The sequence below is a fragment of the Oryctolagus cuniculus genome, chromosome 7 (genome assembly GCF_051225735.1).
Source record: "Oryctolagus cuniculus isolate XC-2025 breed Fujian yellow rabbit chromosome 7, ASM5122573v1, whole genome shotgun sequence".
NCBI classification, from domain to species: Eukaryota; Metazoa; Chordata; class Mammalia; order Lagomorpha; family Leporidae; genus Oryctolagus; species Oryctolagus cuniculus.
Window position 1 is genome coordinate 144,395,005 of NC_142873.1, and position 21,952 is coordinate 144,416,956.

The window sequence follows — 21,952 nt, forward strand, 5'->3', positions numbered from 1 at the left end:
CCCATTGTTACTACTCAAAGTATATTACTTACAGTAGCCCCCTATTGTATAACAGCAGATGAGGCCTTGACTCTTCATAATCCTTTTATGGTTTCCAAATACTGCCAAGATCAAGGCTCATTCATTGTTTAGAGGAGTAAAAATTGATCTCCCAAGATATTTGTTTGATTTCTTTCAGGATTAAATTAAATTGGAGGAGGAAGAGGGTTTAGTTTAAGTTTTTTAAGTACCTGTCAGCAGAGAAGGAATCATCTTGTAAAATTTAAGTGAATTTACTTTATATCCTGTGTGATAGGATTTAAGAAAGAACTTAGATCTAATTGAGAGCCTCTTTTTTTTTTTTTATAGCTTTATTTATTTATTTATTTGAAAGGCAGAATTACAGAGAGAGAAGGAGAGAGAGAGAGAGGTCTTCCATCTGATGGTTCATTCCCCAAACAGCTGCACCAGCCAGGGCTGGACTGGCCAAAAGCCAGGAGCCAGGAACTTCTTCCAGGTCTCCCACATGGGTGCAGAGGCCCAAGTACTTGAGCCATCTTCTACTGCTTTCCCAAGCACATTAGCAGGGAGCTAAATCTGAAGTGGAGAGCTGGGACTGACACCCGTATGGGATGTCAGCACTACAGGCGAGGCGGTGGCTTTACCTGCTGTGCCACAGCACTAGCCCCCAAAGCTCTTTCATTTGGACCAAAATGATAATAGATTAAATATAATCCTTTATTTTCCAGTAATTAACTTTTTAAAGACCTCTAACAATAACGTTGGGCCAGATCGTCTGTGGTAAGCTCATAGGTGTTGATTTGTGTTACTCTTGGGCTTTTGTTGAACTTTGTCGATTCTTGACCTGGAATCCCTTTTTGAATCAGGCACTTTTTCAAGGAACTTGACTAGAGATAAAGTTTCCTGGTTGACTGTCATCCCTGTTCACAGTAGAGCTGCCTCCTTCATGGATATTGAAGGAAGTTCTTGAACAGTTCAGGAGTCTTGTGGAAGGTCTTTATGAGGTATCTCCATCTACAGCATAAACTAAGACAGTGCCTATTGATAGGATTCAGCTACCTGTCCAACTTGTGTCCATTATTTATAGCCTTTATTTCAGATATAATCACAAGAGTTAAGCCTTTGTAACAGCTGTGCCAGAAGAAGTTACGGGAGTCAAGAGGAGACTAGTTGGAAAAGTCCTTACTTGACTATATGTCAGAGCATCACATCAGTTTCTCTAGTCTGTCTCTGCTTCACCCAACCTCAGGCTTTCACCATACAGTGGAAAAAATAGTAGTAGAGGAGTTTACCTGGGCCTGTTCCGCTGCTGTTGTACACAGAACGGTTTTTTCATGGATTAGGTGTCTCCCCCACATCTGTATCTCTGCAAGTCATTCTTATGGCCTTTTATTCTGCACAGAATGAGCACCCATAAAGTGAATAAACTGAAGAAGCATAATATTATTTACTAGATGAAGGTGTTGCTTTTTCAATTTGCATGGGAACACAACCGAGAGCTTAGGAGGCTGCTCCGCTGTGGTTGTGGACCGGTGATGGGTGAAGGTAGGGAACAGTGGGTTCCAGCCTTCAGGTCTTTTCCATAGCCTTACACTCTCCATTCTTCTGCTGTCTCTGAAAGTCTACATATAGATCTATAAAGACAGAAATGAAATATTTTTAACTGCATAGTCTTTCTTTTATATACAAGCTGTATTATTTTAATTAATTTTAAAAAATCACAGTGAACTATAACGTTTTCTCATTTCATTTTTGAGATGTTCTAACTGTTTTTGCCTTTTCTTTCTTTCAGTTATGACATGCACCGATTACATCCCTCGCTCATCCAATGATTATACCTCACAAATGTATTCTGCAAAGTAAGTTGAATAACTGTTTCCAAAATCTATATGTTTTTCCTCTAGGTTCACTGCAAAATTTAATTTTATATTTAACTTTCTAGCTCTCATTCTCTCTGTCTTTATTTCAATTTTTTATCTCCTCTCAATATAGTCCTTTTAAAAAGTTGGTGATTGCATGGACTAGATCATCACTGTTACACAAGAAGTTACTCTAAGAGTCGTCACTAAAATTGCAAAATCATGTTAGCAATCAAAGCATATTACTGATTGACCTCTGATCATTCTCTCTTTCCTGTACTTTGAGAAGACACTTCCAACAGCTCAAGCTGGCCCTAGACTAGGATGTCTCAGCCTAATCTGTGTTCTGTTTCTTGTTTGGGAATGTCCTTAGTGTGGAATGGGACTTAAGTTATACAGGTTTGATGGGTTGAAGTTACTAAAAAGAAATATTTGGGCCTTCACAGGGTAAGATTAGCATTTAACATCAATTAGGTTACTCATCTTCAAGATGGGTAAGCACAGAACTATGTATATACCAGGTCACCAACTGTGCATTAATAAAGAGTGGACCTGTGCATACATAGAGAAATATAAGTGTGTTTATTAAACCAAGATATATTCTCATGCACTTAAAAATACTTGATACTTAAAGAAATTAGTGGAACTGGCGTTGTGGCACAGCGGTTTTTCAGCTGCGTTACTTCTGGTACAGCTCCTTACTAATACACTTGGGAAAGCAGCAGAAGATGGTCCAAACTTTGGGCCCCTGTACCTATGTGGGAGTTCCAGACTCATGGCTTTAACCATTGTGGCCATCTGGGGAATGAACCAACAAATGGAAGATCTCTGTCTCTCCCCCTCTCTGTAACTCTGACTTTCAAATAAGTAAAATAAATCTTTAAGGGGAAAAAGAAATTGGTAACAGAGAGAAGAGATGTCTGTGGAGCTGCTTTGAAAACAAAACCTTATTCTACTCATTTGTACTTTTTAAATATTAAAAAATAAACTAATTTAAAAAATCAGCTCAATGATTTCTCCAAATTCTAATCAAGTATTAACATTAATGGTGTCTTTAGGCCATAGTCACACAGTTTTCTTCTGTGAAATGGCTAAACCTGTTCTCTAGGATCAGTATGAAAAAATTAGATACTAAATGTGAAAACACATTTGAGCTTTGAACTATAAAGCATGAAAAAAGAATATTAGATTTTTTTGTGTGTGACAGGCAGAGTTAGAGAGAGAGAGAGACAGAGAGAAAGGTCTTCCTTTTTCCATTGGTTCACCCCCCCAAAGTGGCCGCTGCAGCCGGCACACTGCACCGATCCGAAGCCAGGAGCCAGGAGCCAGGTGCTTCCTCCTGGTCTCCCACATGGGTGCAGGGCCCAAGCACTTGGGCCATCCTCCACTGCCTTCCCGGGCCACAGCAGAGAGCTGGACTGGAAGAGGAGCAACGGGGACAGAACCGGCGCCCCAACCAGGACTAGAACCCAGGGTGCCGGCGCCGCAGGCACCACAGGCGGAGGATTAGCCCAGTGAGCCGCAGCACCAGCCAAGAATATTAGATTTTTAACATCTGGAAATTAACCCATTTGAGGTCAGTAAGATTTTAAATCATTTCCTTGTGACTTGAGTAACAACTGTAATCTGAGCTGTCTGCCACTCGGATCTGGCTAAGAATAGACATTTTCGGATTCAGTGTCAGAATCTGCTGAGATGTGAGTGAATATGTCACATATATTCATTCATTCAAAAAGTATTTAGAGACTGATTGTTTGACCCAGCATTTAAGATGCCAGTTAGGATCCCCATATCTCATGTGGGAGTGCCTGCATTTGATACCCACTACTGGCTCCTGACTCCAGCATCTGACTGTCAAAGACCCTGGGAGGCAGCAGTGATGCTTAGATAATTGGGTTCCTGCTGCCCTTGGAGAATTGGATTGAGTTTCTGATTCCTGGCCTCAGCCCAGCCCAACCTCAGCTATTGTGTGCATCTGGGGAGTAAAACTAGTGGGTAAATTTTACAGAGAGAATCTCATTTTAAGAAATGGAGTTGGGACCAGTGTTGTGGTACGTGGGGTTAAGCTACTGCTTGCAATGCCAGCATCCCATATTGGAGAGCCAGTTTGCATCCCAGCTACTCCAGTTTTGATCCAGCTTTGTACTAATGGGCCTGGGAAGGCAGCAGCAGATGACCCAAGTAATGGCCCCTGTAACCCATGTGGAAGACCAAGATGGAGTTCCTGGCTCCTGACTTTGGGCTGGCCAGACCTGGCTGTTGATTCCATTTTGGGGAGTGAATCAGTAGGTGAAAGATCTCTCTATCTCTCTCTCTCTGTCTCTCTCTCTTCCCTTCCTCTTCCTTTCTCTCTATCATGCTGACTTTCAAGTAAGTTAATAAATCCTTTTTTTTTAATGCTTCTTTAAAAAAAAAAGATTTATTTATTTATTTGAAAGGCAGAGTTATAGAGAGGCAGAGAGAGATCTTCCTTCCACTGGTTCAATCCCCAAATGACTTCAGTGGGCGGAGCTGCATATGGGTGCAGGGGCCCAAAGAATTGGGCCATCTTCTACTGCTTTCCCAGGCCATAACAGAGAGCTGGATCGAAAGTGGAACAGCCAGGTCTTGGACTGCCGCCCATGTGAGATGCCGGCAGTGCAGATGGCTTTACCCACTATGCCACAGTGCCACTGGCCCCTCTTTTTTCTTTCTTTCTTTTTTTTTTTTTTAAGACTTATTTATTTGAGAGAGTTACAGAGAGAGAGTGGTTTCCCATCCACTGGTTCAGTCCCCAAGTGGCTGCGACATCCAAGGCCTAGCTAGGCTGAAGCCAAGAGCCAGGAAACGCCTTGTATCTTAATTCAGACCACCTTCCCACTCATCTGAACCATTACATTATAATCACTTTTTTTAAAAAAAGGTTATTTATTTACTTGAAAGGCAGAGCTAGAGAGAGGGAGAGGGAGAGAGAGAAAGAGAGAGAGAGAGATGTTCCATCTGCTGGTTCACTCCCCAGATGGCCACAATGGCCAGAATTGAGTTGATCAGGAGCCAGGAGGTTCTTCTGGGTCTCCCATGTGAGTACAGGGGCCCAATGACTTGGGCCATCTTCTACTGCTTTCCCAGGCCATAACAGAGCCAGATCAGAAGTGGAGCAGCCGGGACTCAAACCGGCACCCATATGGGATGTCGGCACTGCAGGCAGCAGCCTCACCCACTATGCCCAATACTAGCCCCTATAATCACTTTGTTAACTAGACCTCCATTTTCAGTTTCTCCTCCTTTGAATCCGTTTTACAAAATATGAGAAATTAATTGTTATTTAAGAATAGTCTGATCTTGTTACTCTCTTAACAGTAATTTCAGTGGCTCCCAGTTCTTTTAGATTTGTCTGATCCCTTTTTGCCTAGCATTCAGTGTCTTTGCTATCTTTTCTTTCCTCAGTTCATTACTTACTTTCTCTTGGTATATTTCCCTTCACACCATCTATGCTTCTTGGAGGCTGAAGCCTTGCTCTGTTGGCCGAGAATACCCTTTCTTTCCCATTTCTGTATACCCTTTCTGCTTATTTCACACGCCATTTTGTAGCTTTCCTTTATTTTCTTCTTTCCTCAACACTGAAAAATAAAACTTTTCTGCCTTCTAAAATAACTCCTGCTCCCTGTATTTTGTTGTGATGACTCATGTGGTATTTATAGCCCTTTTTTTCAAAGTATGATATAATTCACCAAATAAAATAACTAGTCTCTAAAAATTCAGTGCAACAGCACAGATGAACTGACCAGATCAGCTAATCAGTATACAGTCCCAAGGGGTTACCTGATGGCCTCAAATCGCTAGCTCTCCCTGATGTGGTTGGTATCAGTGAGTGGCAGTGTGCTCTGACTTAAATATCAGCAGGGAGGTGAGTCCTGTCTAGGATTTATTCATTTATTAGTTACCCTGGCTCCTGTTTGGTAGGTTTAATATTGGGGCTCACTGCCTGTTTTCTGATTCGATTGCTTGCATTTTCTCCTCTAGCCTCATCCCTTTTTCTGGATCTCAGCTTTCCTCTCAGAACTTGAGTTTGGCCCAGGGACTTGGATAGGTAGTGAGAACCAATTGCAGTCCTATTCTGTACAGTTTTCTGATATTTTAGGGTTTTATTCTATATATAGTAGACAAAAGGACATAAGCTCCTTACTTTTTTTTTTAAAGATTTATTTTATTTATTTGAAAGAGTTACAGAGAGAGGTAGAGACAGAGAGGTCTTCCATCCACTGGTTCACTCCCCAGATGGCTGCAATGGCCAGAGCTGCGCTGATCCGAAGCCGGGAACCAGGAGCTTCTTCCAGGTCTCCCACGTGGGTGCAGGGGCCCAAGGACTTGGGCCATCTTCTTACTGCTCTCCCAGGCCATAACAAAGAGCTGGATTGGAAGAGGAGCAGATGGGACTTGAACTGGCACCTATATGGGATGCTGGCGCTTCAGGCCAGGACTTTAATCTGCTGCGCCACAGCACCGACCCTGAGCTCCTTACATTTCACATAGAGCCTTGCATGTAGCACACCACAAATGTTTGTAGAGCCTGAAAGGAGATAGGGGTTCTACTTTGTGATCATAATAGAAACATTTTACATGGAAGATTAGTGTCCTTGTTGCTGATTCTTTGCTGTTATTTACTTTCTTGAATTTTTCTAGACCTTATGCACATATCCTCTCAGTTCCTGTTTCGGAAACTGCTTACCCTGGGCAGACTCAGTACCAGACACTGCAGCAGTCTCAACCCTATGCTGTCTACCCTCAGGCAACACAAACATACGGACTACCTCCTTTTGGTAAGGCAGCCTATTGTAAGCTGTTTCTAAGAATGTTGAATTCATACCTAGAATCTTCTGTCTTTTTCCAGAAAGGAAAGGTGGCTGATTAGGAAGCTGAAGGATACATTGTTCTTCATAGAGCATTTGCTGAGTTACAGTGTGTTGAAATTGACCAATTTCTAACATTACGCTTGATGCATGTGATATAAAATCGGGGTTTTTCAATATTCATGTGTTATCCCCGAAAGTCAGCTCTTTCCAAAGTATTAAGTCTTGACTCTGAAACTTACTTAGTATCTTTGGCAAACTGAGGAATTACTGTTGACTTGAACTTAACAACCTTGTATACATGGTTGGATGAGCATAATAAACATACTTTGAGTTAGTCAATTTCTTGCTGAAGCAGGTAGTTAATATCCTAATAGAGTTTGCCTCCGTGTGTGTGTGTGTGTGTGTGTGTGTACGTGTACGTACATAGATGTGCACACTGATTTCTCCTCCCCCCTCCTCCTTCCCTTACCTGAAACTGATAAAATTTCTGGTGAACCAAAGAGTCATCTTAGGATGGGTGAAATCCCCAATTTTCTGTAACCTAATCCTGTTCATAAGGAATTCTTATTGGTTTTAAGTATCTTGACATGATCTGTAATTAGAGTGGTTTACAGTGTGAGGTTCTTTGGGTACATGGTATCTCACTAGTTTTCTGTGTGTAATAAATTGAGAGATATGTATAGTAAGCTTTGTTGCCCCTTCTCTGCTTTCCTAGAACTGGTGTCAGAAAACTGAGAGAATATAGAATTATTTTAAAATATGCAATGTTAATAAAATTATATATTTTTATTTAAACAAGGTAGGAATTAGAAAAATTTTTGAATAGATTGCCACAAAATTCAATTCTGGGTGTATTAATGTTGTCTGCTTTGGGTTTCTATATTCCTATTTCTCCTGGCACATTTGGTGAGTCTTTTATGATAGTAAAAGTTTATGATAGTAACAGTTTCCTTACTTTAGGTTGTTAGCATTCTTTAACTACTGGTAACTACCAAAAACAAAAATTGGGGTTATATTTAATGATAGTAATAGTTGATAACTATGAGGGAAGGGAAACTCAAATTCCCCATTTGTACATCCACGCCTCTGTGCCTGTTAGTATCAGCCAGTGTACTGCAGTCTTTTAACCATTCAAGACTGAATAATCCTTTTGGAAGGAAAACCTTCTCTGAATATCTTTGTGTGTTTTTCTTTTTGTGGCTACTAAAGCAAATTTTTCAGGAGTTGGCTGGCTAATCATAGGTTACCAATTGTTTTCACTTTTTTTTAACATCTATTTCAATTTTTATTTATTGTTAGTAAGTGTAAACCCTTTATAGTGTTGTTAATCAGTTTGTCAGTCTGCTATTGAATATTAAATAATATGCTTATTACCTCTGAACTCATTTTATGGGATATCTAACATAATGCCCTGGCAATGTGGATTTTGTGGTATCTTATGATTGTTTCATTTCCCTTGTATTAAAAAAGAAAGCTCTGTAGGATAAATAGATCTCTGTTAAAAACAGCATTTCTGTTAGAAAGATACTTTGGTAATAAAAACCTCAGTCTATTTTTGTCTAATATTTGAGGGCAAGAGAGACTTTTTTTAGTAAATTCTTCTATCAGTAATTCATAGAAAAAGATCATCATTAGCGTAATTTGACTTTGTCATATATGAGACCTACTAGAGAGAGATTTAGATTCAAATGATATGAACAATAGATATGGCATATTCTCAGATTTTACCAGAGAAATTTAAGAGATGTTTGCAATGCTTTCAAAGGTGACTGTATTTTTTAAAACCATTTTCTTTTGTCTTAACACTTGGCCTTTTTATTTATTTGTTTGTGTTTTTTTTTGTAACCAATTAAATATCAGAAAACACTTAATTTCTTTCTTTTGGAATCAAGATTTTGGTACATTTTGTTATGTTAATACTGCCTATTTTTGTATTACCTAGCCTGTTATTTCAGATACAATTAGAGCTTGGAACACATCATTACAATAACATTATCTTCTATTTATTGAGTGGTTATCATAGCAAGCACTATGCTAAGAATAAGTACTTCACACTTAATATTATTGTCTCATTTAATTCTCAGAACAATTATAAGAGTAGTGTGTAGGGGGCCGATGTTGTGGCTTAACAGATAAAGCTGCCACCAGTGATGCTGGCATCACACATGGGTACCTGTTCGAGTCCCAGCTGCCCCACTTCTGATCCAGTTCCCTGCTAATTGACTGGGGAAAGCAGCAGAAGATGGTCCAAGTACTTGGGTGTCTGCTACCCATGTGGGAGACATAGACTCCTGTCGTAGCCCAGCTCTGGTCATTGTGGCCATCTGGGGAGTGAACCAGCAGATAGAAGATCTCTGTTTCACCCTCTCTAACTCTGCCTCTCTCAAAAGAAAAAAAAAAAAGTATATAGCATTATCATTTTTTTAAACTTTTATTTAACAAATATAAATTTCCAAAGTACAGTTTATGGATTACAGTGGCTTTCCCCCCCCATAACCTCCCTCCCACCCGCAACCCTCCCATCTCCTGCTCCCTCTCCCATTCCAGTCACATCAAGATTCATTTTCAATTATCTTTATATACAGAAGATCAATTTAGTATATATTAAGTAAAGATTTTAGCATTATCATTTTTAATAGATGAAGAATCAGAGACTTAGTTAAATCGCTAGCCTAGGGACATATACTTAGTAATGCCAGGCATAAGAATTGAATCCAGTTCTGTTTAGTTCCAGAGGTCCTCATAAATTTAGGTCTTTATCAAAAAGGTGGTTTGAGTTTTTTTTTTTTTTTTTTTTTTTTTTGACAGGCAGAGTGGACAGTGAGAGAGAGAGACAGAGAGAGAAAGGTCTTCCTTTGCCGTTGGTTCACCCTCCAATGGCCGCCGCTGCAGCCGGCGCACCGCGCTGATCCGATGGCAGGAGCCAGGAGCCAGGTGCTTTTCCTGGTCTCCCATGGGGTGCAGGGCCCAAGCACCTGGGCCATCCTCCACTGCACTCCCTGGCCATAGCAGAGAGCTGGCCTGGAAGAGGGGCAACCGGGACAGAATCCGGCGCCCCGACCGGGACTAGAACCCGGTGTGCCGGCGCCGCAAGGTGGAGGATTAGCCTATTGAGCCACGGCGCCGGCCCAGGTGGTTTGAGTTTTAAATTAAAAACCTTCCCCCTCTTGGAGAAAGAAGAAAAAGCTAGAAGAAATTTGCAAAGGCTATGTTATGAGTGATCTTTAAAAGTAAAGGAATATCAGTCATATTTTCCATGCGAGGTAGGGTGGCAGAAGGGGGTTAGAGGTTTAATTTCTAGTGATCTGAAGGATTAGGTGAGGGAAAGGATCCTTATCTGTTTTTAGGGGTCATAAAAATATGCCCTTAGCTGCCACTGATCAGATTTATTTTAAAAGAACTTTAATGTGAGATTGAAGATTTGGCAAAATATATTAAGAACCTAAGGATGTTGATTCCCTTTTCCTCAGTAATTTTACTTATGGTAATTCTTCCTATGGAACTATTTAGAGATACGTTAAAAAATTTATTAACCAGAATATTTACTGCAGCATTACTTATAGTAGGGGAAAAGGGAAGCAGCCTACATATTAGATCAAAAGATGTGTGTTAAATGGCAGTGTACCCATAGAATTGAAAACTTTGTAGCCATTATAAATTGTGTTAGAGTCTTGAGCAAATAGTATTATTCATTGAAAAAAGCAATATGTAAAACTGAAAACACAATATATAATACCAACTTAGTGCTTTTTAAAAATATGTGCACGGGACCAGCACTGTGGCATAATGGGTTAAGCCGCTGCCTACAATGCTGGCAGCCCATATGGGCACTGGTTCGAGAGCTGGCTGCTCTGGTTCTAATCCAGCTCCCTGCTAATTGACCTGGGAAAGCAACAGAAGATGGCCCAAGTAGTTAGACCCCTGTACCCACATGGGAGATCTGGTTGAAGCTCCTGGCTCCTGGCTTCAGCCTGACCCAGCCCCGGCCATTGTGGCCTTTTGGGAAGTGAACCAGTGGATGGAAGATCTCTCTATCTTTCCTACTCTTTCTCTATCTGTAACTCTGCCTTTAAAATAAATAAATATCACAATATATATGTATGTGCACAGAGAATAATTTGGAAGAAAGAATGTGGATTTTAACAGTACTGAAGGCACTGCAGATTTGATCTTAGTTACCACAGATTTGTACAAAACAAGGAGACAGTTCCAATATGAACAAGTTTCAGTTACCATAGTCGCATGCAGAAGAAATTAACAGCCTGTGTTTTCTTTGTGGTAAGAATGTATGATTTTTTTTCTTTGTACTTCCTATATTTTCCTAATTTTCTATAATAAATATCTTCTTTTATAAATGGGAAAAATACTGAAATTTAGCTACAGTGTACTGTTAAGTCAACAAACCAAGACATATCCCTTTTTCTAGGATTGGTATGCATTTCTATTTCTAATCCAACTAATCTAAAGATCCACTACTCTGGTTAGTGTGGGTTGTGGCTAACCAACAGAAGCGCTTGTACTGAGAAACTTTGGTAGAGTTTATTTTATGATCCCACCTGGGACATAAGAAGGATAGACTTCCTTTCCCATTGGTAGGCCAACAGTTGCTCCACAGCAGGCTCTGGGTGCTTAAGAGTACTAGAAGCTTTGCAGTTGTAGGCAGAAAGTAATGCACTAAGAGTTTAGAAACCAGGGTTTGATTTTCTCTTTTGCTATAGAAGTAGTACAGTGGAGTCAGAGCATTTGATCATGACATCTATTATCTGGAATTCTGGGAAGTGTGCTTTTAGGAGAAGATATTTACGTGCCTAAAGAGCAAGCCACAATGATGCTAGTGGAAGTGTCCATATTGCCTTTTTTATTTATTTATTTATTTATTTATTTATTTATTTGACAGGCAGAGTGGACAGTGAGAAAGAGAGACAGAGAGAAAGGTCTTCCTTTTTCTGTTGATTCATCCCCCAATGGCCACTGCGGCCGGCACACCGCACCGATCTGAAGCCCAGAGCCAGGTGCCTCTCCTGGTCTCCCATACGGGTGCAGAGCCCTAGGACTTGGGCCATCCTCCACTGCATTCCCGGGCCAGATCAGAGAGCTGGACAGGAAGCGGAGCCACCGGGACAGAATCCGGCACCCCGACCGGGACTAGAACCCAGTGTGCCAGCGCCGCAGGCGGAGGATTAGCCAAGTGAGCCGCGGCGCCGGCCCATATTGCCTTTTATTCCTGTGTTCCTCCTAAAATAATAATTATCAAATACCTGCTTTGCATTTCTTGCCAGACATTCAAAAGTAGCCATCCTCCTACTTGTCTTGGACATTTGTGCCCTAATTTTTTACCTTAAATACGGATCAATTTTTTATTTGTTTATTTATTTAAATTTATTTTTATTTATTTGTTTGTTTATTTTTGCCGTGCAGAGTTAGACAGTGAGAGAGAGACAGAGAGAAAGGTCTTCTTTCTGTTGGTTCACTCCCCTAATGGCCACTACGGCTGGCACTGCACTGATCCAAAGCCAGGAGCCGGGTACTTCTTCCCGGTCTCCCATGCAGATACAGGGACCCAAGCACTCAGGCCATCCTGCACTGCCCTCCCAGGCCACGGCAGAGAACTGGACTGGAAGAGGAGCAACCGGGACTAGAACCTGAGGTGCCGGCGCTGCAGACGGAGGATTAGCCAAGTGAGCCTAGGCACCGGCAAGAAGGACCAGTTTGTAGATACTTTACAGTTTGAAACTTTCAGAAAATATGTTAAATAAGACTAGCAAATGCTTTCTCAGTTGACTATTGTTATTAATAAGGTATTATTTCAGTATAGTGAAATAAACATTCACAAATCCAATACCTCAGGGTTTAAAACTTACTTGGGAAAAGGAATCACATTGATTATAATAAATTTAGACATTGTGACATTTAAATGACAGTTTTCTTACCAAAAAATGTGATATACTACCACTAAGAATGATGGCACTGATGTGCACATTTCACATCATAAATAATTAAAACAAGACATTCCCAAATCTTTTATTTTGTTGAAAATCAAACATAGCAAGGACCTTAGCTCTGATTAACCTGGACAAGACATTTAAATGATCATGAACTAACGGGAAGGGATAACCTCATAATTCATGTTGGAGATGTTAGAGATGATACTGTTCCTCCTTTTGTGTGGTTAATAACAAAAGACTATGACATTTTCTTTTTTAATGCATTAAGAGTTTGGGACAAAGCAGTTATTATGTCCCATTGTCAAGATCTTAAGATTTTCACATCTCTGTTACTGTTCTTAAATTTACGTAATAAATTTGACAAATCTGAGTTGCACTGCTGTGTCTTGGTGCCCTGGTGAAGCAGAGGTCCTCATTACCAAAGGATTGCACTTTGTATTGTGCATGTTGATTGACTAGAAATTCCTTATCAAATTAGAAGTAGAATTAACGTTGAATTTGAAGCCCTGGTTATTAACGTTTAGATTGATTTAGTACAATGGAATGTGTTTGTTGCACTTTCTTAGATCAGATTCTCTTCTTAGCTACACTGATCCAAACAACCATAGCTATTCACAACACAGTAAACAAGTGGGTATTCCATATATGTGCTTTGCATAGCTTAATTATGCGCATAGTATTTCCCTTATAAAAATATGCTTAAGCTGTCACAAAAATAAAGCTTTGTTTATAGCTTCCTGGTGTATTGCAAATTATAAGGGAGGTACAGCCAGAGATGGGAGATTATCAAGAAGTGATATTTCACAGAGAAGAAACAGGTATAAAAACAACTGTTATTGGCCGGCGCCACGGCTCACTAGGCTAATCCTCTGCCTGTGGTGCCGGCACCCCGGGTTCTAGCCCCGGTTGCTCCTCTTCCAGTTCAGCTCTCTGCTCTGGCCCGGGAAGGCAGTAGAGGATGGCCCAAGTGCTTGGGCCCTGCACCCGCATGGGAGACCAGGAGGAGCACCCCGCTCTTGGCTTTGGATCCGCACGACGTGGCGGCCATTTGGGGGGTGAACCAACAGAAGGAAGACCTTTCTCTCTGTCTCTCTCACTGTCTAACTCTGTCTGTCAAAAAAAAAAAAAAAAAAAAGGAAAGAAAAGAACAACTATTATTGAGCCTATTTGATACAAATATGTTTTCACACAGCACAATAGCTCTGCAGGTAACTCTGTGATATGTGTAGTACAGCACTGTGTTGATCTTTTATAACAGTAAATCTCAGAAAACCTTAATGTGTGTTCACTATTTCTTCCCTGCTAAGAAGACAAGAAAGAATATGAATATACTATCTGTGAGATAGATTTATAGGTTCTTTCATGGAAAGATGCCTCTCAGAGGTATTTTCTAGAAAAGCAAATTAATAAACAGTATGTGTAGCATGATCCCATTTTTATTAAAAAGAAGATGATCCATACATGCATAAAAGAAATCTAGGTAACTCTTCTGTACACTGTCAATAGTGCTTAAGTCTGACTGTTGGAATTATGCATGACTTCATTTTTAAGTTGTGTATTTCCAAAATGTTTTTAATTTGTAAAAATAAGCCTGTCTTCCTTAATCAGAAGAAACAAAGGTAACAACAATAATCAGTGTAAGATAACTGAAGTATTTAGTACATTTTAGAAAAAATTTGCTTGTTTAATGGGTAAGTGAATTTTAAATATTATGAGAATGTCTCCCACCTTGACAATTCAGATAAATGTTTTTTATCACTGCACATGAATGTCAGGCACTCTTTATGACAAATAGTCCAGTTGGGTGTCAGCAGCTCATTCTCTGAACCCTGCTCAGTTCTCCGCAGCCCTTGAAGTGACCTTACACACATACCACTGTTGGGATTTTGACAAGATTTTGTTTTCATTGCCCCATCCCCTAATTCTTTGAAAGTGTATTTGCTTGGGGTATATTATTGATGGGAGACTCAGTAATTTTCTCTTGCAAGCAAATTTGCAATGTTTTAAGATTTCAATTTTGAAACTACTGGCTGATATTTGAAAGCATAACTCTGCTCCTCAGTCCCAGTGTGTTGTTTGTAATTGGTCCAATTTATCTGATTCAGGTGCATTGTGGCCAGGTATGAAACCTGAAAGTGGTTTAATTCAGACTCCATCTCCAAGTCAACACAGTGTTCTTACCTGCACTACAGGGCTAACCACAAGCCAGCCAAGCCCAGCACATTATTCTTATCCCATTCAAGGTAAATAGGCATGGTTGTGTGTGTGTGTTTTTAAATTGTTCGTTTTTAATCTACCTGTATCTCAAAATAAACCGGGTGATATAGGAGCTCTGTCTTCTAAAATAGAAGGGGTGATATTTGCATTTCTGCATGCTTTTTGTGTTAGGTAAAATAGACCCAGAGGTGTGGCTTATAAGTAATTTAGCCTTTGAATGTGAGCAGCTCAATAAAATTGAAAGCTTTCCTTTTGCATGTTGGTGTCCAAAAAGCCCCTCTAATTTGGTTCTGGTCTGATCTGAGTGGCATTTTGCCCTATGTCTGAAGACGCCATGGTTCAGAATCTTGCTGACTCCCTAACAGTGAATTGTCAGAGTGGAATGCGTGTTGCGTGCTGCTTCCTTGCTATGGCTTTGTCACACCTATACCCCGTTTACTACTTGCATTTCTTTTGATCAATAAGTTTGTTCTTGTTTCTATTTCAGGATGAAAAGCATAGCATTAAACATAAACTTTGTAAAACAACCTTAACTTCCTGAGTTTTTCCTCTGAAAGGTTAGAATTTGACAGGACTTTTAAGAAAGAAGACAACTTAGGCCGGCGCCGCGGCTCACTAGGCTAATCCTCCGCCTTGCGGCACCAGCACACCGGGTTCTAGTCCCTGTCGGGGTGCCGGATTCTGTCCCGGTTGCCCCTCTTCCAGGCCAGCTCTCTGCTGTGGCCCGGGAAGGCAGTGGAGGATGGCCCAAGTGCTTGGGCCCTGCACCCCATGGGAGACCAGGAGAAGCACCTGGCTCCTGCCTTCGGATCAGCGCGATGCGCTGGCCGCGGCGGCCATTGGAGGGTGAACCAACGGCAAAAGGAAGACCTTTCTCTCTGTCTCTCTCTCTCACTGTCCACTCTGCCTGTCAAAACATCCTGTTGTTACTGAGTCTCTCCTTTTCTTATTTTCCCTTCTTTCTTTGTCCTCTCCTGCTTCTTTCCTTCTAAAATGGGAACAAAGTATGAGGGAAAAAACTTACTTAATGCTGTGTCTTCTCCACCAATCCCTTTTCATTTTTATAGTGTTTTTCTGGGTTGATAGGTCCCAAAAGGCAAGTCAAGTTCCAGGGGTCCCTCCTATACAGATACAGCTGGGCTGTGAAAGAAATGCAATGATTCTCTTGTTATTAGCCCTCTGCCAAGGGTTACAACCTGTCCTCTGCACCCCTCTACCTCATTCCTCTGCAGTTGTATCCTGAATTTGAGGAAATGATGGCTATACCTACTTCTTTCCTTGTATACCTACTTCTCTCCTTTGGGTCTGTAAGGACCCTTTGCTTTAGAAGCATCATGAAAATATTTTTTACAAGTCACTAACCACCATTCTTAGCTTATTATCTAAGAATACATGTTCTCTTTAAGTCAGTTAACTTGGTTTCCTCCATTTTGCTGTTTAGGATAATTGCCGATCCTCATTAAGTACTTACTGTGCTTTTAGCATTGTCCTAAGCAGTAGGTAGGTGTTAGTTACATAATCTTCACAACAACCTAATGAAGGAAGTTGATAGAAACCATTTTACTGATGTGGGACCTGAGGGACAAAAAGCCAAGTAACTTATCCTAACTCACTAAGTTAGTAAACAATTAATTCAGCATTTGAAATAGACATTCTGACCCCAGGACATAATTGTAGCAACTCTCCCATATTTGAGAATCTGTGCTAACAAAGTCCAAATCCTTTTTTTCTTCCCCTTTTCTTCTTGACCTATTGGTCCATTTTGTTGTCCATTAGCACTTTAGCACAGAGTAGAAATTAAGGCAGAAATTAACCATCAAGTTACTGATTTTTGCTATTTATTCTGAAGAAAAATTTTATAGAAAAACAGTTGACTAACATGATACATGAGTATTACTGCTGGATTTGAATTACCTGGGTTTGCTACCAACACTCACCTTGCCTTGACACTCCGTTTCCTTTAACAAGGGTAGTAACTCAGCTTCCAGGGCTGCTTCCTTATCCTTGTGTATTGATTTTATAAACTGGTCAAACAGCAGCACCCGTTCTTCCCACTCCCAAGCATGATGCAATTGGCAGCAACCCATCTTTCCTGGAGAAGTTAGAGAAATTATCTAAAAGCAAATTCCACTTCTGGGGTTTTGTTTTTTAAACTGTCAATCTTATATTTTTTTAAGATTTATTTATTTATTTGAAAGGCAGAGTTACACAGAGAGAGAGGTCTTCCATCTGATAGTTCACTCCCCAGATGGCTGCAACGGCCGGAGCTGCACTGCTCCAAAGCCAGGAACCAGGAGCTTCCTCCGGGTCTCCCACGCGGGTGCAGGGGCCCAAGGACTTGTGCCATCTTCTACTGCTTTCCCAGGCCATAGCAGAGAGCTGATCAGAAGTGGAGCAGCCGGTCTCGAACCAGCGCCCATATGGGATGCCGGCGCTTCAGGCCAGGGCGTTAATCCACTTCGCCATAGCGCCAGTCCCTTGTTTTGTTTTTTTGACAGGCAGAGTTAGTGAGAGAGAGAGACAGACAGACAGAAAGGTCTTCCTTTTTTTCCGTTGGTTCACCCCCCAAATGACCATCACGGCTGGCGCACTGTGTGGATCCGAATCCAGGAGAAAGATGCCTCCCCCTCATCTCCCATGCGGGTGCAGGGCCCAAGTGGACAGTGAGAGAGAGAGAGAGACAGAGAGAAAGGTCTTCCTTTGCCGTTGGTTCACCCTCCAATGGCTGCCGCGGCCGGCGCGCTGCGCTGATCCGAAGGCAGGAGCCAGGTGCTTCTCCTGGTCTCCCATGCGGGTGCAGGGCCCAAGCACTTGGGCCATCCTCCACTGCACTCCCGGGCCACAGCAGAGAGCTGGCCTGGAAGAGGGGCAACCGGGACAGAATCCGGCGCCCCGACCGGGACTAGAACCGACCGGGACTAGAACCCGGCGTGCTGGCGCCGCTAGGTGGAGGATTAGCCTAGTGAGCCGCGGCGCTGGCCCGTCCTACAAGTATTTCTTAAACATCATCTACTTACTGTATGCCAGAATTTTGATAGATACCAGAGACGATAGATAACAATATTCTGCCTTCATGAAGCTTGCAGACTAGTAGAAGAGAATAGAAAACAAGATAGAAATAAATAACAAGGCCGGCGCCGTGGCTCAATAGGCTAATCCTCCGCCTTGCGGTGCCAGCACACCGGGTTCTAGTCCCGGTCGGGGCGCCGGATTCTGTCCCGGTTGCTCCTCTTCCAGGCCAGCTCTCTGCTATGGCCCGGGAGTGCAGTGGAGGATGGCCCAAGTCCTTGGGGCCCTGCACCCGCATGGGAGACCAGGAAAAGCACCTGGCTCCTGGCTTTGGATCAGCGCGATGCGCCGGCCGCAGCGCGCTGGCCGCGGCGGCCATTGGAGGGTGAACCAACGGCAAAAGGAAGACTTCTCTCTCTCTCTCTCTCACTGTCCACTCTGCCCGTCAAATAAATAAATAAATAATAAATAAATAACTGAGAAGTTCTCTGAAAGAAAAAAATATATTGCTACAGTTAGGAAAATAAGAAGATTTATAATAGAGGACAGAGATAGCCTGCCCAGGGAAGTGAGACATGCTGAGGAGGGCATCATGCCAGGAAGGGGAGAGAGGCAGGGAGAACAGCTTCACAAGAATGATAAAAAGCTTGTGTTGTTTTGAATAAGTCAAAGAAAGCCAGTCTGAGCAAAAAAGGCAGAATGATGTGGTATAAAGTTAGAGGTGGCGAGAACTAAATCCTGCACAAGCTTTTATGTGCCATTAACCCTTGGGTTGCCTTCCAGCTTTGGAGCAGTGTTGTTTAACTATGCCACACACCATTCTGTAACCATGTTCTGATCAAAAATGTATGTGTATATTGACTATATTAAGTTGGATCTCTAGTGAGGCATGGTTCTGAGAAGCTTTGTCTTTCAGTGATTTTGTGGTTTCATTGTCAAAATAGGAGTGGGGACTGTCCAAAAACAGTTGGCCACACAGTTGGGAATTGGAGATCTTGTAACCTTCAGATAAAAGACAGTAGGAATTACCACTTAAGTTTTATTTGATTCTCAAATTTTGTGCTTTCCATTACATATTTCATTGCCACTGCTTTTGCTTTTTAAACCTTCAACTGGATATTACTTTTGTTGACACCGTGTGTGTGTGTGTGTGTGTTTGTATGGGTGATGAGTGCAGTTTTTTGTTTCTTTCCAAAGTGCCTGGCTCTTTAGTCATGGCTATATGGTAGAATAGGGCATGCAGTGATTGTGTACATTTTTAGGTGAGTTTAGCTGTTTATAAGAGCATAAAAATATATTTAATTATTGACAAACTAATCTTGCTAGAACTAAAACTCCCTGAGGAGTGTCTGTACTATCCTTTAGTGACTGGAACAGTTTCTAGGCCTATAGTAGACCCTGACACTAATGTCCTGAATAAATGAATGAATGAATGACGTGTTAGAAGTGATTTGGTTGAGTACAAGGAATTTTATTGAGCCCTGTGATCTTCCTAGGTGCAGAGTAAGGTCTCATATAATAAAAACCACTATTATTTAGAAAACTATGGTTTTTAGGATGGTGCTTATTAAAAACTCAGTTATCAGGGCTGGCATTGTGGTGCAGTGGGTTAGTCTGCCACCTGTAACATCAGTATTCTCTGAGTTCAAGTTTGAGTCCTAGCTGCTCTCTCCACTTCCAGTGTAGCTTCCTGCTAACACAGCTGGGAAAGCAGCAGAAGATGGCCCAAGTGCTTGGGTGCCTGCTACCCATGTTAGACACCCATCGGAGTTCCTGGTCCCTGGCTTCAGCCTGGTACAGCCAAGTCTGTTGAAGCCATTTGGGGAGTGAACCAGTAGTGGATGGAAGATCTCTCTCTCTCTCTCTCTCTCTCTCTCTCTCTCTCTCTCTGTAACTCTCCCTTTCAAAAAATGCTGATCATATCATTAAACTTCCTACCAGGGATAATAGAGTACATGGCCAATTAATTGTTTGTAAGGTCTTCTTTTTTCCCCCCAGCCTGAATCAGTAATTGGTATGGGGATTGTTAACATTTCTAAAACTGCCTTGTCAGTCAGAGTCCATTTTCCCTATGTGAATAGAAATCAGGTATATGTTAAGTTGTACCTCTAACCATTAGTAAGTTGAGAATATAGAACAGAATTAAAGGTCAGTAGAAGAAAAAGGATATGCCAGAACCAGGGCCAAAGGAAAACTGAACCAGAAATGGACTTTACTCGGTAGATAAACTTAACAGATTAAATTCTTCATTTTATTTTCCATCTTAAATCACCCATGTTCAGTCTGTTTTGTGGCTGGCCTCTGTAGGATAATGTGCTGGGCAAGAGAATCTAGCAACCATCCAAATCCCCCCCCCCCTTCTTAAAAATGACTAAAACTACTTACAGAGTCATTTATATAGTGTATGTCATTTTTTGCTACTTTCTATTAGAAAAAATAATAGGTTTGGCGACAGTAGGAAAGAAGGTGAACATTGGTGGAAAGAAAATATCAACTATGAGGTTATAAAGTTTATTTCATTTTTTTTAAATAATAACAATAACAGTAATAATAATAATAAGCTCTAAGAGTCCTCTGGTTCCCCTGGGGCGGGGAATACTGTAGAGAAGAAATCTGATCCCAAGCTCATCTACTGACTCTGAGGAAAGAGCTGGGAGATTCAAGTGGTCCTCTTGATTCTCTGCCACTAGCTCCATGCATGGAAACAAGTTACTTTAACTGTTCTTTGCCCCCCTTTCTTCATCTGAAAGCTGGTTGCAGCAATCACTGTAACTGACCTTAATCCTTTCTAGACTGTCTCCTAAAGCAGAGTTCCCCTGAGAGAGGGAGAAAAATTCTCTGTGAACAGTACACTTGGGCTTCTGCTGCATTTACTTTTCAGGTCTGTTCTTGGTGGAGGTTTTCTTACTAACTTTTCCTGCACAGAACTTTGTAGCTAATGGATAGGTAGGCAGGTCCGCGTGATGGTGAGCCCTTACAGTATGTGTGACTGCAATAAGAACCGTATCTGAATGTGTTTCTGATAAGTGAGGGAAAGGAGCTCAGGACTAGTAGTATCAGTTACATTGTCCACCTGAAAAAAAGTCACAGTGATGAATCTTGTGTCAGGTTTTGATCAAAACCCTGCTGGAATCTATGACAGGAGTATATAAAAGTCCAAATTTCTGATTTTAATACAGGTAGCCCAAATAGCTTATAAAATGCACTCTAACTTTACCAGAATAATATTTAGTATTTTCTGAGTTTTTCTAGGCTTGTTGGCTAAATCTCCAAATGCTAAATCTTGATGTTTGCTAATCCACATTGATAATACGTTATTTGCATAAAGCTCAGGAAGCAATTTCAAGCATGTTAGAATTTGGAATTACAGCTCTGTTTCTCAGCGGAATTATGTGGCACCAGAAAAGGCATAATTTGGACAAATAAAAATAAACAGTATTATAGTGTAGGATATATCAGAGCTCTGCTGAGTCAGGGTAGATCACATTGCAGGTGAGTCAGCATTTTTTAGTTTCTGTGAAAGATTTGAACAAAATGATTCGGATTAATTTTGGTATCATGAGTTTCAATAGTATGAGCTATAGATTGTATCAGTATCCTTGTAGGAGTTTAATGGGAAGTTGAAGACAAACTGGAACAGGTGTTTGAAATGTTTTTGTTTCTAATCAAATCTAAATGAGGTATGGCATACAAGAAAAACAAATAAATGTATATATTCCTTATCTCCTTGTAGATCTGTTCAATAAGGTAACGTTTTCCATTTCTTCCAGCCTTTTACATATTATTCTTAATGCTTTTAACACTTCAATCTTACAGCTTCAAGCACAAATGCCAGCCTGATACCCACTTCATCTACAATTGCCAATATCCCAGCAGCAGCGGTTGCCAGCATCTCAAACCAGGTAAAGTGGTAACTTTGGTTCATCCTGTTTAGTAAGACTCATCAGCCTGCTCTTCCTCTCTTCTGTGCATGGTCTTTCTGTCCATCCAAGAAGCAATTAGGAATGGTAGGGGCTGTGGATACCTTTTCCTGGGTGCCTGCAGGATGGGCCCCCATCCAGTTTCTCTGGTTCCTCTGCTAACCCTCTCT

The 21,952-nt window shown here is 41.2% G+C and overlaps 1 protein-coding gene and 1 long non-coding RNA gene across 20 annotated transcripts in view; one reads left to right on the forward strand and one right to left on the reverse strand.

Annotated features, from left to right (window-relative positions):
- The window catches only part of EYA3 (EYA transcriptional coactivator and phosphatase 3), a 107,316-nt gene that overhangs the window by 49,509 nt on the left and 35,855 nt on the right, over positions 1-21,952 (forward strand). For 12 of the 19 annotated variants that reach the window (XM_002716084.6, XM_070078981.2, XM_070078983.2 and 9 more), the window contains 4 exons: positions 1,793-1,859; positions 6,522-6,658; positions 14,742-14,879; positions 21,679-21,764. In XM_002716084.6, coding sequence (XP_002716130.3) covers positions 1,793-1,859; positions 6,522-6,658; positions 14,742-14,879; positions 21,679-21,764 — 428 coding nt within the window. The remainder of the gene's footprint in view (positions 1-1,792; positions 1,860-6,521; positions 6,659-14,741; positions 14,880-21,678; positions 21,765-21,952) is intronic. The other 7 variants (XM_070078985.2, XM_051856785.3, XM_051856786.3 and 4 more) reach the window with 1 other exon arrangement.
- LOC138850700 (uncharacterized) lies at positions 6,025-16,430 on the reverse strand. The gene is made up of 3 exons (XR_016211188.1): positions 16,325-16,430; positions 15,878-15,993; positions 6,025-6,248 (listed from the first exon to the last, which is right to left on the reverse strand). It is a non-coding gene; the product is annotated as an uncharacterized LOC138850700 (long non-coding RNA).